Raw genomic sequence first — 17,766 nt, forward strand, 5'->3', positions numbered from 1 at the left:
GCTTGTGAATTTCAGTAACATGGCTGGGAACTTATTAAAACCAGTTGGCTGCCTTTGTGGGACTTTGCCTACTACTATGAAATAGCAGCTAGACGCAGGTCCTAAGTCACGTTTCAGGATACCCAAGGTTTTGTATCCAGTTCAGTTTGTATTAACTTTTTTTCATCACAAATAACATATTCAGTTCCCAACTCTACCTGTCTGCAGGCTTTTATAGGAGCTGCAGGTGGGAGCCCCTGACCCTCCTGTGAGAGTGAACATACCAGTGCAGTCAGGGTGTTTACAGACAACTCTTTTCATCTGTGCTTCCTTCACCAGATGGGAGAATAAGGCTTGAGGCAGAGAGTACTGGAGAAGTAACATTTGCCTTGGGAGGCAGGAGAAAGGATGAAAGGAGGGTCCCAGTTTGTGGCTGGATCCGTGTCTGATTTAGGAGCGTAAATAATGGGAAATGTTTGGGAGCTTTGCTTGCAGGTGTGGGGGAGTGTATTAGTTCATAAAGGTAATGCCAGTCGGTAACTAGCCCAGGGACAGGAAAGAAACAGAAAAATTTGTAAGTCACCCCTTAAACTAATAACTTTCTGGGAAGGGTAAATTTGTTTAGCAAAAAGGAAGTAATAAAGTAAGAAATTTCCTGCTCATTGGAGATAAAAACATCTCTGCTATATATATCCCCATTTGAAATGGATACCCGATCAACTTTATATAAAATGCTTGAACTCGGGGCTTTTAATGAACATTCAATTTAAAATACCTAGTCCTTGAATGATTTCAGGAAGCTAATGCTTTTCAAGGTCTCCAAGGACACAAATTTGAAAAGTAACTCAGGAAGACATGCTTGGATTGAATTTATGTGATAGTCAATGACTGAGTCAACATAAGCTTTGCCAAGTCTAAATCTCTCCACTTTATTGGTGCTCCCCTTTCGTCAATGTTCAGAAGCATGTTCCTAAAGTACACAAAGAATATACAGACTGTGCTACAGGTGTCATCTCGTACACATCTCCTGACATTCAAGGGTACAGAGCAGCTGCTCAGTTGATAATTCTTCTAATGATTCATCCTTCATTTAAAATGGCTTTAAACCAAATTATTGTAGGGACTCAATCTGGGCAAATGTTTTTATCCATTGGGATTAATAGATGGCTTTCCTTTGATTTTTCTAGGATCCAGGTCAGAACCTGTTTTGGAGGGCAGCTGGCATATGTTTCTTCTATTGAAAATATATGAACGGGCATGTGCTACTTTGATTTCAACAGCTGCTCTGCTTAAGGCCCTTGGAAGGTTTCCCTTTGAACTATGTCTGCATTTAAAATGCTTCAACACCTTAGTAAGAGGTGTTGCTCTTCAAAAGAATAAACTCAGCCCTTGAGGCATAAAATGACATGTGGATGACATTGTAGCACACAGACAGGTAATCTGCAAAAACGGATTGTCTACTGGTTGCCATCTCCCTGTATTTTAGCACCAAAACCTCACTGATAATACAATAACCTGGCTATACTCCGTAAGTGTATGTGCAAAGGGAAACCTCCTCACTCATGAGCCCCTGGAATCAGTAACACAGAGTTCCAACTGATTTCCATGCTGCAGAATCAGGCCTCTAGGATGGATCTCCTGTTCTTATAGGAAGCAGCTTTTGCTGCTTCATCAAAGCCCTGCCCATGCAGACAGCCCTCCAGGTTTTCTCTGGAGGATGCCCGTGTGTCTCTGCGCACACACAGAAGTAATGAAGTGGCTTATAAAGCGTCTTGGCCAAATGAACTGGCAGGACAGAGGTGCCCCTACCATTAATACTGGTTTTAAGGAAAGTATTTCACAATGCCTTTGGCATCTTGGTGATACTTCCATTCAAAGACCAAAGTATACTTTTAGCCTCAGCCCATTCTGTCAAAAAAGACCATCAGGGAGTGTAGGCCTAAGAATAACTCCTTCTTCACTCCACATAGTTTGCTGTTTTCCTCCCTGTTCCCCTTAAAGCAAAAATTGCAAACTGTCACTTCATGCCAGCAGATTTTTTTTCCCTCACTTGAAGCTAGCAAGACCAAAGTAACACAGAAAACGCCATTGCGCTTCCTTTCTGACCTCTTTCCCAATTCTCTGTGCCCCTGGACAAACGTAATGCTTGCCAAGGAAGCAAATCCCCTGCTGCTGCTGCTCAGGTATAACACAGATGGACTCAAAAGAAGAAAAGTAGAGTGTAAATCCTGCATTTTGGGGTCCTTTCGTCTCTCATTCTATCTGAGACACTCAGGCAGGTCACTGCATGTGTTAAAGCACCAGATCCCTCAACTTATTTCATAGACATCTGTGTTTTTCAAAGATTTTTACAGGAGAAATAATTCTTTTACCTACCATATGTCATTAATGTATTTGCTTCTTTCCTGTTGCTATGTTATATGCTTGTATTTAATTATGTACTTTCTTTCTCATAACTCATCCAGTTCTTCTTTTTTCCAGTAACACATAAATGCTGAATGTGTGGTGTATGTCTCTGGTGTCCTGTTGTATTTGATAAGTGAAAGGAGATAAGGGTTTATTATATCTGTTCTTTCTTTCAAGATGTGTATGTTACCAATTTTGAAATAGTTTTTAAGCTGTGATTGAAATAAGTGAAATCTTCTGGAAAGAATCATCACAGCTTACTACTAAATATCAAAATAAAAGCCATCCCATGCAGAGCAGGTTATATTTGGCATGCATCTACTGGCTAAGTAACATATCCGATTTGGCTCTTTGGTTCGGAAAGAGGATTAGCCAATGTCTGACAGCTATTTTTCTATTTGTGGAATATGAGCTTATTCATTTTTAAGGACTCTTTTAGGAAATTGGCTTGTACCTGTGTAAAAAGGTTCAGTACAGTATATCATTAATAAAATAGAATTTGTACAGAGGAGGTCACTTCCCAAAACATTTTTGTGGAATTTGGAAATTTCAGGGGGAAACAAAAAGAAAACCTCCTCACATATGTAAGTTGGTGCCCCTTGAAATCATGTAGAGCATTGTGTTGGTTTCATATCTCTTTGAATAGTGAGTAGACGGTTGTTAGCCTTCTATAGCCCCTATATGAATATTACCATGAGTAATCTGCGTAGAAATGCGCTTACATGGTGATTCTAAACAAATCCTTATCTTCTCTCTGAACCTGTTTTCTCTGTGTCGGTGTTTTGCTGCATGGCGAGCATATCTGTTTACTGAACCATGTGTATAGTGGTATCATTTGTATTTAACACTGTCTTTGTAACTGTTTGCGCTGCTAGCTGCTACACTGAAGCAACCATGCTGTTCTCAAGGCAGTCAACCCTTGATGATTTAGATGGACCAGACACTGTTCCTAAAACAAGTGAGCGCGCTCGACCTAGGCTTCGTAAAATGCAGAGCATGGATATGTCCTCCTCATCAGCTGACAGTGGCAGTATAGTGTCAAGGTGCTTAACTCATGCATGCTTTGTTCACTCATTTACCCATACCATTTTACTTACTGCAGTGTACATAAATTTGCATTTGCAGATATGTGGTGTACAGAGTGGTTTGCATGGTTAATGGAAGCTTTACTCCCTTTTGTGTTGTGGCACGATTCTGAGGTTCAAAGTCAGGCTCATAATCTAGGACTCATTTGCTATTTCACTTTTTATTCTGTTTTTTTGTTTTGTTTTTCAGCCTTAATTCATGTATTTTTAAAAGTTGTTCCATTACATTACACTGGTTGTCTAAAACTAGGCTAAAGTCTGTACTTATTCAGCGAAAAAGAGTCTGATTTTCAGAGTTACCGAGCTGATGGTTGTTCTTATTAAAACTGGAAGCTGAAAGTGAATTTTCTCAGCTAATCAGTGATCCTAAATATGGACTTAGATGCCTAATTTTAGAAACTAAGATAGGCAAATGCTGGCCCTGGTCTTTCAATTTCTAGTTTTCCCCACATAGGAAAGATTGCTAAATATGTTTTGATTATCTTACCATTGACTTACAGTCTTTGAGGTGTTGGAATTAAGAAAGGCAAAATAGCTATAAAAGATAGTGAATAATATTAATATCCAGTGCACGAGAGAAGTGTTCAGAGCCATTCAATAACTTTTTAGCAGGTAAAAACCAGGGTTTTATATTACATTGGGAAACAGTGTTTCAGCTATTATTATAAATATTGTAAATATGAAATGTTATGGCGTATTAGATAATTCTTTTTCATCCTTTAAAGTGTTTTACAAATTTTTGCTGTCCAATCAGTTTTGAAATTGTGGGATTTTATGGTTTTGTGCACTTTAACCGGGATGAGTGCTACTGTGAATCATCAAAACACACATCCTAATGATAGTGATCCACGTTCTAATTAAAAGTCTGCTAGAAATAAAGTGATCTAACAAAGCTACAATAAGTTTGGAAGCAGTATAAAAGAAAAAGAGATGGAACTTATTTTTTAATTTTGGCAGGAGATGGTAGTGCCAGCTGGCTTGCCAGTGCCAGTTTTCTTTAAAAAGTTATGCTTCAGGTGAAAGCATGGCCCCATTCATTTCATAGGAGCTGTGTGAAATCTGTTTTTGTCTCTGTTGAGATACAAGAACATGCAGCCAACAAAAGACAGTGAGTTGATGCCTATTGTCTAACCTATGGAGAAGGACTGGAATGGAGAATAAAAACAGAAAGAGTGATGTTCAAGGGGAGAGGCAAAAAAATACTTGCGAGGGATGAAAAGGGTGAAAGCAAAGCCAAGAAAATATTTTTAAAATTATGGTGTCCAGATTCCCATCTGGAGTCATCAAGCTGCATGAATTTACCTCAGCTGAGACTGTTGCAGAGCACAGAGCATTAAGAGGGAAAGTGATTATGGACATGCAAAGCCAAGAATAAGCAAGGTGAACAAGCAGAAAACTGAACAGAGTGAGTAAGAACAGTTGAAAAAGAAAACAGACACATATGAAAGAAAAGCAGGCAGGTAAGGTAAAAATGAAGACTGTATTGAAGAACATAGGGCAATCTAAAGGTAAGCAAAATACCCTGTTACTTGAACAGTTTTGTAATCTGGATTGTATTTCTCCATGTTAGCAACTTACTTGTTCTTTTATTTGTAATCAGAATTGATGTGCATGTTCAGCTCATGTTCCACTTGTACACAGTACCCATATGGTGGTTGTTCAAAGCACCATGCTTAGAAGGAACCCTATGACTGCCTGTCATTGACCACGGAGCATGCTTTAAATAGATGTAATAGCAAGTCCTGATTCTGGTCATAAAGTGAACTACTTTCAGAAAGTTAGTGTAGTTTCTCTTGATGATGGTATTAATTTGCCCTTTGCTGGTGTGAAAAGATAGTGAATCACTGTGAGTTCACTGGGATGGACCCAGACGTTCTATCTGAGTAAGAGGAGATCATGGTGATGTATTTTCTACCAGATTTTATGAACTTTGAAGGCCTGGGAATGCAATGGGGTTGCTCAGGTGTCTACATAAAGGTACAACTAACAATATTTGCTTGGTGATGAGCCTTGTAAGCCTCAACTCTCTCTCTTCGTCCACCCCCAACAGTGAACCTACACAGGTCACCATGCTCTATTCTCGTCAGGGGACAACAGAAACCATTGAGGAGGTAGAAGGGGAGCATGAAGAGGAAGGAGTTCATTCTGCACCAAGGCCGGAGGAAGAGGAGGTGGAGGATTATAGCCTGGGTTCAGAAGGAGCTGCATATACTCCCGATACCGATGTGCCATTGTACTCCACTGTGGATAGCAATGCAGAAGCTCCACCTTCCTATAGCAAAGCTGTCAGCTTTGAACACCTTCCCTTTAGCTCCTCAGATGACTCAGCTGGTAAGAGCCTCATGATGGTGAGCCCAGACGACAGTCGGACAGACAAACTTAATGATACGATTCTCCCTCCATTGACGCACGAGCTAACGGCTAGTGAGCTGCTTCTGAACAAGTAAGGACCTTCATCAGGGAAAAAGTGTTGGTCCCAGACTGTGAAGTTTTGTCATTACTTTGTTTTATTTGTCTCAGAACTAGCCTACAGTTTCTGATACAGACCTTGCACTAAGTTTGATTTAAGGGAAGAATCTAATTTCCTGTGTAGTTGTTCTGATTACAGATTTCTAAAATTATTCAAATTTGTGTTGGAAAGAATCTCCACTTTCTCCCCAGATACCATAGCTAATTGTTCCAATCAGCATTGGATTTCTGTGCTGCAGTTGTCATGGGGTCAAGGGCTTTTCTATATATTCCTTGTGGAGAGGGCTTCTATTCTCCATGCAGCTGCGATTTCAAACAAGTTTCCTCCAGGGCTATCTGGGAAAATGTTTCTCCTTTAATTATTTTGGATTACTACAAGAGAAAGTCTGGCCTTTGGCCGAGCTTTTGTTTAAGCCAGTAGGATCTAGAGAGGCCACCTTGCTAAGTACTTTCGTAAGGGACAGGATGCTCTCCTCTTTTGCCCTTCAGACACTGTGATCAGTAGCACAAGCAGCACTGAAGTGGGGATGGTGCTGCTGCTCTTCTTCCACTGTTTTCTGGCCTGACTCAGCTAGGGGAGAGCTTCTCTGAATGCAAGGACAAAATCTTAAACCACAGAAATGCCTTTCAGCCTGACTGCATCTGGAGAGAGGGAGGCGGTGTAGATCTGTCTTTGTAGATGCAGTGTCTTTTATTCTTGTTTTCCTTAGTCGTTTTTGCTTTTCAGTGAGACCTCTTCTCAGGCCAGGGCACTCTTTATGAAAAGCAAAGAGAATTGTGAATGTATGTGACAGTCATATGATTTCTTGCTTCCTTTTATGTTTGAGTTAGGTGAAGGGGAGAAGTTTGGACACGTCTAATGCTCACGGGCATTTATTATGTTCTAACCTTATGACCCAGGACTATGCATAACATACATCTCCTGATGGACCTCTGGAGTTTCTTCAAAATCCCTTCCATGCTGATAATTCAGATATAAAGCCAGACAGGGCCACACCAGCATGGTGTGATTTATGTGAGATATGTTGGCTGGGCAACTGTAGGAAAGAAGTGCTTGTAGAAGTTCTTGGGCCAGGCTGACTCTCTGGGTAAATTAAAACACAATGGAACAGTGCTTCTGGTTATTTTGCCTGAAATTCTTGCTCTCTGAGCTTAGAATCAGGCTATTTGATTATAATCCCAAATCCCATCTTTTTTTTCCCATTGAACTCAGCAGCAGAATTTTACACTTCTTCAAAAGGAAAAATAGTAGCAATTTAAAAAACATCTCTTGTGAAATTAATTTTTGTTTCATTCATGGTACTCTGCTCCTCACAGGATGTTTCATGATGACGAGCTGGAGGAGTCAGAGAAGTTCTATGTTGGTCAGCCTCGAGTCTTGCTTCTTATTTATGCCCTGTACAATACACTGGTGGCCCGGTCAGAAATGGTGTGCTATTTTGTGATCATCCTTAACCACATGATCTCTGCCTCCATGATAACCCTGGTGCTTCCCATCCTTATATTCCTTTGGGCCATGCTGTCTGTCCCTCGGCCAAGCAAACGTTTCTGGATGACAGCCATTGTCTACACTGAGGTATGTTGCTGTTTTTGCAACTCCATGTCTAACACAGAAAAGTTAAGTTGTAAGCTTTGCATGGTCTCTTTTTTGTTTCTGATGTCTAGGATCAGGGGCTTTTGGACCTTCATATTAATAAATATTTGCTAAAGTCCTCAGCAATTTCTGTGGTATGAAAAGGTCTTGTTTGTGTTTTTCTTCACTGCAATGAGCAATATCCTTCCTGGCATGTAAAGCAGTTATCACAAGAACAGACCATTTGCAACAAGCTACTATATAATTGGTAATCAAAAGACAGTATACACTGCTTGTGGTATCTCAAGTAGCACTGAGCATCGTCTGTTGGTAAATGCTGACTGACTTTATTACTGAGGAAATGTGAACTGTTGTTCCTGTGTAGCAATGAATATGCTTGTATAAACAAGCATAATTTCCTCTAATGAGGAAAGGCTGAGAGGCTTGGGATTGTTTGGCCCGGAGAAGACTGAGGCAGGTCTTATCAATGCTTATAAATATCTGAAGGGTGGGTGCCAAAAGGATGGGGCCAGACTCTTTTCGGTGGTGCTCAATGGCAGGACAAGGGACAATGGGCACAAGCTGGGACACAGGAAGTTCCACCTCAATATGAGAAAAAACCTCTTTCCTGTGAGGGTGACAGAGCAGTGGAACAGGCTGCCCAGGGAGGCTGTGGAGTCTCCTTCCCTGGAGACATTCAAAACCCACCTGGACACGTTCCTGTGCCCCCTGCTGTAGGGGTCCCTGCTCAAGCAGGGGGGTTGGACAAGATGATCTCCAGAGGCCCCTTCCAACCCCTACCATTCTGTGATTCTGTGATTATCCTCTCATAATACTGATAAAGTAGTCATATTTATCTCCTCTCAATCTCATGAGGCTACTATATCTGCCATGCTTATTAAACACCCCAAGTGTGTTGTTTTTCTGAACAGGTAGCCATTGTCATCAAGTACTTCTTCCAGTTTGGCTTCTTTCCATGGAATAAATATGTGGATTACACAAAAGATAAACCTTACCATCCACCCAATATTATTGGCATTGAGAAGAAAGAGGGTTACGTGCACTATGATCTTGTTCAGCTCCTTGCTTTATTCTTCCACAGGTCTATTTTAAAGGTAATCTTAGTTCATGTAGTGTATTATTTTATATTTAATTTTTACTGTTTTAGTAAATTGTGATATAGGAAAATCAGTCATTTGCATATTAAGAAAAATTTCTTTACTGAAAGGGTTATCAAGCACTGGAACAGGCTGCCCACAGAAGTGCTTGAGTCACCTGGAGGTATTTAAAAGATGTGTAGATGTGGCAGTTAGGGACACAGTTTAGTGGTGGACTTGACAGTGTCAGGTTTACAGTTGGACTTGATGATCTTAAAGGTCTTTTCCAGCCTAAGTGATTTTATGATTCTGTGATAACCCAACACAATTAATTTGTCTTTCCCCTTGTGAACACATGACTGAGCTAGCAATGCCTGTGATAAATACTGTGACAGAAATGTGAGGTTGAAATGCTTTCTTCTTCTTTTCCCACTAGTGCCATGGGTTATGGGATGAAGACGAGAAAGGGGACAGCTCCAGTAGCAAAGAGGATACTGATGATGAGCTCTCTCTGACAGGAGGCAGAAGAGACTCTTCTTCCTCTTTGAAGTCTGTCAATCTTGCAGCATCGGTGGAGTCCATCCATGTCCACTTCCCTGAGCAGCAGACCGCCATCAGGAGGAAAAGCTCTAGCAGTGTATCACAGCTTTCGCACAGGTCCAGCTTCTCCTCACACAGATCCAAGAGAGGTAAATGCCATGGCATTTCTGGGATTTGAAAAGCAAACATTCATTTCCCATAGGATCATCCTGCTGCAACCTTGTGCCAGTTGCTCTGAAGATGCTAGAGGCTACTGAATGCTGCTGCTCCTCAGTGCGGAAATAGGATATGAACCAAAGTATCTTCATGTTTGAAAACACTACAAGCCTTTTTAAAGTTCAAATGGAGAGCTATACTTTGTGATTCACTATGTTTTTAAAATGACATTATCTGAAAGCTGGGAAAGGAATGCTCAGTGTGGCCCAGATCCAGAATTTCTGGTTCAGCATACTGACCAGCTAGAAAGAATGCAAAGCATATGCATTTTTCATATCCACTTTTGACGATACTTGAAGTGAGAAGTTGTTTTGATTAGGTATTTTGAAACATTACCTATCCTATCTTGTAAAAAGGACAGGCTTACTCTAGCCTGAATGTATATATTACCAATTGAGACGGCTGAGTCAGATTGATTAAATACTTGCCTTTATCACTAATCTTCTCTTTTTATAGTTATTAGAATAGTATTAATAATCTTATTAATGATATATATTAATCAAGTGATTAAACCTTTACTGGATGGTCTCAAGATTTTATCATACTGGGAAAAAAGCATAAGAATTCATTTCAAAGCTTCTTTCAAATGTGGGACTCGTATATGGGATGGAAGTCTCAAGATGTATTACTTTCCAGTTTTTTTATTCAAACTTTGATTTTGAATTAGCTTCTCTTCCCCTCCCTTTTCTTTTTTCAGGAAGTACCAGTACACGAAACAGCAGTCAGAAAGGAAGCAGTGTGTTAAGCATCAAGCAAAAATCTAGAAAAGAGCTTCTTATGGAAAAGTTTCGAGAACAAATGATCAAAGCCAAGGCCTTTACAATTAAAAAGTGAGCAATGTGGGAGTTGTGTGGGTTTGGGGGAGGTTCCAAACAGTAAAGCAGTAAAACAATATTTTAAAGAGAGCAGGTTACCACTTCTGTTAATTCAAGGGGATGAATGGGTACATTTACAGTTCGTTGTATGCGGATACTTTCACTCTAAGTCCCACCAGTTGAACATCAGACAAATCAGCAGTTGTTCAAATAGCATCTGCCTAATAAAAAAATATCCTGTGTGAACTTGGTATATTTCTACTGAACAAATGCTAATACCATGGTTTAGAAGCAATCAGAACAAGGTACTGGTGTCTGTGAAGCCCTGTGAAGGCTGTCAGAGTAGATCTTAGAATTCATTAGAAGCATTAATCATATCCCACCCAGCCATTCGTTTCTTCAGTGCAAGTTACAGTGTGGTTGAATCACATTGCCGTCTATGTTGTTTTAGGACTCTCCAGGTGTATGTGCCCATCAGACAGTTTTTCTACAATCTTATTCATCCAGACTACAGTGCAGTGACTGACGTGTATGTGCTGATGTTCCTCGCAGATACAGTGGACTTCATCATCATTGTGTTTGGATTTTGGGCTTTTGGGGTATGTCACAGGGGCATCTCTCTCTAAATCCTTGATAGGATTTACATGCTGTAGGTACTAAATATCATGTGAGTGTTCTCCTTCCTTGACCACTCTGTTATGTTTCCCTTTTCAGAAACACTCTGCAGCAGCAGATATCACCTCTTCATTATCAGAGGATCAGGTCCCGGAGGCATTTTTGGTGATGGTGCTCATTCAGTTTGGTACCATGGTGGTAGATCGAGCACTGTACCTCAAAAAGACTGTCATGGGAAAGGTCATCTTCCAGGTCATCCTTGTTTTTGGAATACATTTCTGGATGTTCTTTATCTTGCCTGGAGTGACAGAAAGGTATAACCCTTATAATCAGACAATATGGGTTGAATACTGATGCTCTACCAAGTTGTTTGTATTTAAAATTGAGATGGTTATAGCTAAGCTTTGGAATCAAGAACAGGTTTCTTCTTGGTCTCATTTCTAAGCAGAATGTTGGAGTGGCTTTCCACAGCAATAACTGTGGAAAACAAAGGTTTGAGAAATAATTAATTATATAACTGCGTGCGGAAATATCCTCAACTTAGGTCAAAATGCAAGCAGGTGAAAGAGAACTTGCCTGTAATTGAGTGATTAGAGCCCTCACCTGAGGCAATGTTGGCCTCTTATTCAGTTCCCTACTCCCAAGCATGCTGCATGCTGGTTTAGAAGAGTGAGTAGAAAATGTCTCTCTCAGAGTAACTTATAATTTAGCACTGTCCTGGAATGTGTGAACCATGGATTTAAATCTCCTTAGACTGAAGAATGCCTAAAAACTGTGTCTTTTCTGAAGAGCAAAAGTTCTCCCCCAGTCCTGCCACATGGCTCTGGAAGCGATGTGGATGTGGTCACCTGCTGTGTGAAATCCTGTATTACATGCCTGGACAGATTCACCCCCAAATCTATTATTTCTCATTGCATGGCTCAAGGCAGCTATCATCTCAGTCTACACTGCAGAGGTGTTAAGGTTCCCTCTCTAGTGCTTGGCTAACTCCCCTTTTACTTAGGACTTTAAATAGCCTTGAAGTATTTACCTCACTCCATTGACTATACAGGGAAACTGAGTATGTCACCTGGGCACATTAATCATCATTAACATTCAAGTTATTTTACATGAAAAAACAAAATAGGTGTATAGTGCAAAGAAAGACAGAAAGATCTCACTTCCTCTCAAAAACAAATGTTTTATTTCTCCTCAGTGCAGTAGTAACTGTGCTCCAACTTGAAAAAATGCATTTTTCAAGTGGATCTCTTATCTACTGTGCATTGAGAATTGACATGAAACTTTGGGCTTGATTTGGTCACTTGAAAGGCAATAAAATAATTTTGTCTTTTTCTGTGCTTTTATGAAATTTATATCAAGTTGTTACTCTCAAATCTGCATCTGAAACCTGTATTCCTTCTAAGTCAGGCTGATTCTTAGAAGCCCCTGCAAATTTCTTAATGAAGATAGTTCTGTGGGATGTAATCAAAAATTTTGGATCACATCTGACTCACAAATCCTGTCCATCTCATCCATCTCCCACAGTTCCACCATGCTTTTGAACTGCAGTCAGAAGTGGCACAAGTTGACCAAGATGGTCAGGGGGATGGAACACAGGACATGTAAGGAGAGGTTGAGGGAACAGGGTTAGTTCAGTCTGGAGAAATGAAAGTGAAGAGCTGTCTTCAGCTACCTATTAAGAAGGCATTGAGAAGGACCCTAAGCTCTTTTCAGATAGGACAAGAGGGCACAAGTTGGAAAAAATTGAAATTCCAGTTAGATATGATGAAAAATCTTTTCACTGTGATGGCAGTCGAAAGCTGGAGCATGTTGCCCAGATAGGTTGTGGGACCTCCACCTTCAGAGATATTCAAAACTCAGCTTGACAGGTCCCTGAACAACTTGGTGTAATTAGACCTGATTCAAGGAGGGGAGGGTGAAAAAGATAGTCTTCAGAGGTCACTCCAACTTAAATTCCTATATGAGTTCATGACCTTGGAGGTGCCACCATGAACACAAATTGCCATTAAAGCTGTCTAGATTCAGTCCAGACATCAGCCCTCTGAAAAGCCAATAAAAGAAGTGTGTACCCAGGGCTCACAGAGGGATGCGCCATCGTGGGGACTGGGGGCAGATTGGCCTGTTTTGGGCAGCCAGATACCTCTAGCATCTGGAGGGAGAGCACACTTCCCCAGAGCCCTGACTCTGGGAAGCCTATTCCTAGTCTCTCCCCTGTGACCCCGAGGTGACAACAGATGCTGTTTATAGACTTTCTCATCCAGTGTCTTTCAAATACTGTTTTAACCCTGCAGAGGGGTCAGAAAGCAAGGGCTTTTCACAGGATCTCCGGAAAAGGAAACTGCCAGGAACACAAAACATTTCAAGCTAATTTGGTCATACACAGACACAAAGCTCATAGTTGTCCTTTATCTGTCTTTTCCATTACAGGAAATTTAGCCAGAACACAGTTGCCCAGCTCTGGTATTTTGTGAAATGTGTTTATTTTGGCTTATCAGCATATCAGATACGCTGCGGATATCCAACTCGTGTTCTTGGCAACTTCCTCACCAAAAGTTATAACTATGTCAACCTGTTCTTATTTCAAGGGTAAGTCTAGACCTACTGCCTTCCTCCTTTCTTTTGTGAAATGAAGATCTGTTATCACAAGGTACTGGGGTTATTCATGGCTTCTCTTCACAGGCTGCTGGAAATGAGACAGTAAATTTTGCACAGCACACTCTGTATATGCCATGTGTCCCCTGTAGTCCACAAAAAAATGAATTTCAGGAGTGCAAATTTCAGAAAAATCAGTCTCCCACTCTAAAACCAGAAACCCAACATACCAGTCAGCCATTCAGGCCCCTATGGAAGAGACGTTTTTAACACTTCCAAGAAATCACCTCTGTGAACAGAGATAGGGGCTACATGTTGTGCTAGAAAACAGGTAATGTTATGTGTTCTGCAGTCCTAAAAAGTAGTAAAGCATCAAATCCCAAAGGGATATTTGGAGCAGGCCTACAGGCTCTACCTCAGCAGGTGAGAAGAATAAAGTGAAAGACAAGACACATGAGAAGTAAGAGCTATGCATCAAAAATGTTTCCTTTTCATATCTTTTGAGAAGTGCTGCACATTTGAAACTCTTCAGGAGTGTTTCAGGAAGTAACAGGCACAGTGTCACCCCAGAGGGAAAGGTGGTGTTAAAGAGGCATACCCCACCCCCTACTTGTGCTGTTACCAGGATGTTGTGATTAAGACAGTTCAAAGCGTATACATAGTTCACAGAAAAGCTGGAATAATTTCAGCCTTTTCCCAATATTTTCAGTATGGGCTTGTTGCATTCCAGTAGGAAAAGTTACAGAAGAAAGCTTTCTTCACATGAAATAGTCTTTGTGACCTGGCTGAGCAGAAAAGTGTGGGACTAGTAAAGGGAACGATGCACTTCGAACAGCTGCTATATGCATGTTGGTTCCCTGTTAGCCCACCTTCTTCTTTTGCTTAATCCTGAGTCATACCGCCCAATTCCATGTGCAGCTGAGGACTGCCCTCCTATTGCAGAGAAGCCGTGCACCACTTGGAGCAAGGAGGTGTAAAACAAATTCCCTCCATCTTGTGGAAAGGATGTTCCTCTGCTCTGCTCCCAGGTCAGAGGAATTTGGGGATACAAGAAAGTCTCTTTTGTACCATTCTATCAGTGGCTCAATCACAATTACTGGGAATAATGATGCAAAAGTGTGTTTATGGCCTGACAAGGAGATCTAGAGAAACATGAGCTATGGAGAAAGGTACCACCCCCAAAACATCAGCAGTAGTCATCCAATCTTAGGATATGATTGTGTTTGCAAAATCTCCCATTAAACTGTCTTTTAGCATAGGCTTAATTCTCCCTCTTGTCATATATACACTTACTGTGCTCGCTTAATGTAATTCCCCCATTTCTGACAAGTTATCTGCTGTGGTCTCCCTTCAGGTTCCGCCTGGTTCCATTTTTGACTGAGCTGAGAGCAGTAATGGACTGGGTTTGGACTGATACCACTCTCAGTCTTTCCAGCTGGATCTGCGTTGAAGATATCTATGCTCATATATTCATCCTGAAGTGTTGGCGAGAGTCAGAAAAAGTAAGGAAGCCCTATATGAGTGATCCAGGCCTCCTCTCCCCCATGCAGAAATGAAGAGAAATAATCATGAGTCCCTAAATAATTGCAAAATCCACCATAAAGACAGTTTGTTAGAAGATACACCTGGCGTTTATGTTCAGAAATATTCAGGCTATTGGGTACTTTATGTTAGTTGGCAGTCACCGCAAGAGAAATTTCAAATGGCTTCTCTTTTGTACCTAGCTGATTTTTCCACCATTAACATGAACTCCACAAGGATGTGCCTGCTAGCTTAATTGCATGCCTGAGTTTCAAGGCTGGGGTTGAAAGTCCTGGTATTCACACAGGCTCATTCTGTTCATAACAACTAAATGAGTAACCCGCAGTAGCAGGGAAACTGTAGCTGAAGAGAAAGGTCAGTAGAAGGAAGAGCTTGTGCCTCCATGGTGTAGGTCCCAGGGACACCTGGGTCACATAACCACAGAGGGAACTTAGCTGGCTCCTTTATCTCGGGAGAGTCCCTGCGCATCCAGAAGTGAGCTGTAGGCCAGAGAAACCCACCATTTTTCTGACTGACATTTCAGCCTCTTTAAATCATTTAAGCTTCAGTTCAAATGAAACTTGCAAATTCTGGATTCCTTATAACCGCTATAAAGATTGCAACCATATGCTTGCTTATTTTGCCAATTTGAAAAAGAAATTAAGCATTCTTTTAAGAGTGACCCAACCAGTCAGAAATTGTACATCTGCGATGAAACGGCTGTATTTTTAAGTGTTACTGACGTACTTCTACTTTTATTGTAATCCTTTCTCTTAATGGCAGTTACTTTCCAAGTATGTCACTTAGATTAACTCAGATATGAAGTGCACACAAATCTTGTATATAGGCTTTTTCTGTATGACTTCCATTTCCACCATGGATGGGGTGTCATCAGAGGCTTTAGGAGCCAGAGAAATAATATCCAGTTCTACTCTGACTGTCCATCTCGCTGCATTTTTTTACGCTACAACAGGATCACTCTGCATTATATGTAGCATAGATCTGACATGGGAAGACTTCCATGTCCACAAGCTAGCATGTGTGTGCTAATGCCGTGTAGCAAAATAACTACCCATGACTTTATGGGTGTTGTTCAAGGTACTTTGATTCTCTGTCTCTCTCTCACATTGAGTGGTATGCCTAACTACTTTGACTGCTAGAGGCGCTCTGAGCTGTTCTGTAACATCGTTAAAGGTGCCTGAACTAATCTCATACAGACAAATAATATACCCTGGTGATCTTGATATGATATTTTAATGAAAACAGCATTCTGTAGTGCAAGACAAATGACTGCTTTTGAAAAGTAACTAATTTGTTTTAAATATAGCATTGTATTACAAATTTAATATTCTCCTAGGGCTTTATGGATTCATGTTGTAAAGCAAGAACAATTTCCTGAAAGCCAGATTCCTGGCATGTGTTTGAGGTGCAGTGCAATACAATGCATCTTTATTTTTCATATGCAGTATGCAGTGCATGAAAGACAGGATCCTAAAACACTGTGCGAAGTTAAATCCTGTCAGAGAATACACCAGAATAAATTCCAGTGATGGTAAGGCATTTTACAGGATGGTGAAGCTATTAAAATTAAAGTTTTTAATCATGAGGCTAATGGCAAAGGGCAGAAATTATGGACAAGGCAGAGCAGACATGCCGTGTGATCTGCTTTGAAAAGAGAAAGGTAAAAGCAAAGTCACTTTTGGTCTTAGAAGCTAAGAAAGGGAGGGGTGTTACATCAACAGTGTCAAGACTTTAGGAACAGCAACAAAACCTTAAACATTATTTAAATGCAGTTGGTGTGGGATTCACTAGAAAAAGATTGGATCAAGCCTGTGAACGACTCGTAGAAATACTGTATGTGAGGTGTGAAATGAATGTGGAGGTAGTGCAATATCAGACAATCCTACTGACAGTGCATGTCAGCTGCTGGCAAACAATTTTTTTTCTCCTCTGAAATGCAGTTTGCAGCATTTTAAGCTCTATGAGAGGAATTCTGCCTTAAGGAGCTTTGAGATAAAACTTTTTGGAAGGACAAATACAAGAAAGTGGGTCACTCCCAATATCGGTTTTTTGAACAAATAGTTGTATCGTTGTTGCTGCTATTATTTTATGTCTGGGTCCTGGGAGTTTATGCTTGCACTCATTCAGATAAAAAACTCAAATTACCCTACACAATTTTTCCCTTCCTTATGGTTGTGAAGAATCAAAGCCACAGAGTTTTACAATATTTTTGACACCAGACACACACTTGACATGGGTTCATTTGGCACTTTTCTCTGTTGTCACCAGAAATTCAGTGACTGTGCAGGGTTGGCTAAAAATCTCAAAATACCTGGCCTGATAATGGGTAGCAAATTACTACAGAAGATGGAAAGCCTTAAGATCGCTGTATATTCACCAATTAAATCATACCGAGCGTACCTCTGATAGAAGAGACATTACCATGTTGCTGTTTGCTTTTGCAGAGATATCCCCAGCCAAGAGGCCAGAAGAAAAAGAAAGTTGTGAAGTATGGAATGGGTGGCATGATTATCATCTTGCTGATTTGTATTGTCTGGTTCCCACTGCTCTTCATGTCTTTAATCAAATCTGTTGCAGGCATCACCAACAAGCCTCTAGATGTATCAATCACAATAACTCTAGGAGGTTATCAGGTAAAAAAGACTAAAAGCAAACTCCGGTTTTACACTGAATTTCCTTGTGCTGTTTCTTATTCCCTTCATCAAATTGAACTCTCCTGCCTTATGCAAGAGATCAGGCGAACACCCCCAAATTATCTCTTTTGGGTTTAAAAACACATTAGTTTATCACTGATGTAAAATATTATCTTTATTTGCAAGTTAAAACCAGAACCTACT

General features: G+C 40.6%; 1 protein-coding gene across 9 annotated transcripts in view; it reads left to right on the plus strand.

Moving 5' to 3' along the window:
• The window catches only part of PIEZO2 (piezo type mechanosensitive ion channel component 2), a 311,173-nt gene that overhangs the window by 283,774 nt on the left and 9,633 nt on the right, over nucleotides 1-17,766 (plus strand). For 7 of the 9 annotated variants that reach the window (XM_075084662.1, XM_075084661.1, XM_075084664.1 and 4 more), the window contains 10 exons: nucleotides 5,521-5,913; nucleotides 7,257-7,515; nucleotides 8,445-8,627; nucleotides 9,046-9,298; nucleotides 10,063-10,195; nucleotides 10,632-10,779; nucleotides 10,895-11,109; nucleotides 13,223-13,381; nucleotides 14,742-14,889; nucleotides 17,374-17,562. In XM_075084662.1, coding sequence (XP_074940763.1) covers nucleotides 5,521-5,913; nucleotides 7,257-7,515; nucleotides 8,445-8,627; nucleotides 9,046-9,298; nucleotides 10,063-10,195; nucleotides 10,632-10,779; nucleotides 10,895-11,109; nucleotides 13,223-13,381; nucleotides 14,742-14,889; nucleotides 17,374-17,562 — 2,080 coding nt within the window. Of the gene's footprint in view, nucleotides 1-3,260; nucleotides 3,429-5,520; nucleotides 5,914-7,256; nucleotides 7,516-8,444; nucleotides 8,628-9,045; nucleotides 9,299-10,062; nucleotides 10,196-10,631; nucleotides 10,780-10,894; nucleotides 11,110-13,222; nucleotides 13,382-14,741; nucleotides 14,890-17,373; nucleotides 17,563-17,766 lie in introns of all 9 variants that reach the window. The other 2 variants (XR_012659159.1, XM_075084668.1) reach the window with 2 other exon arrangements.

Source organism: Phalacrocorax aristotelis, chromosome 2 (assembly GCF_949628215.1).
Source record: "Phalacrocorax aristotelis chromosome 2, bGulAri2.1, whole genome shotgun sequence".
NCBI classification, from domain to species: Eukaryota; Metazoa; Chordata; class Aves; order Suliformes; family Phalacrocoracidae; genus Phalacrocorax; species Phalacrocorax aristotelis.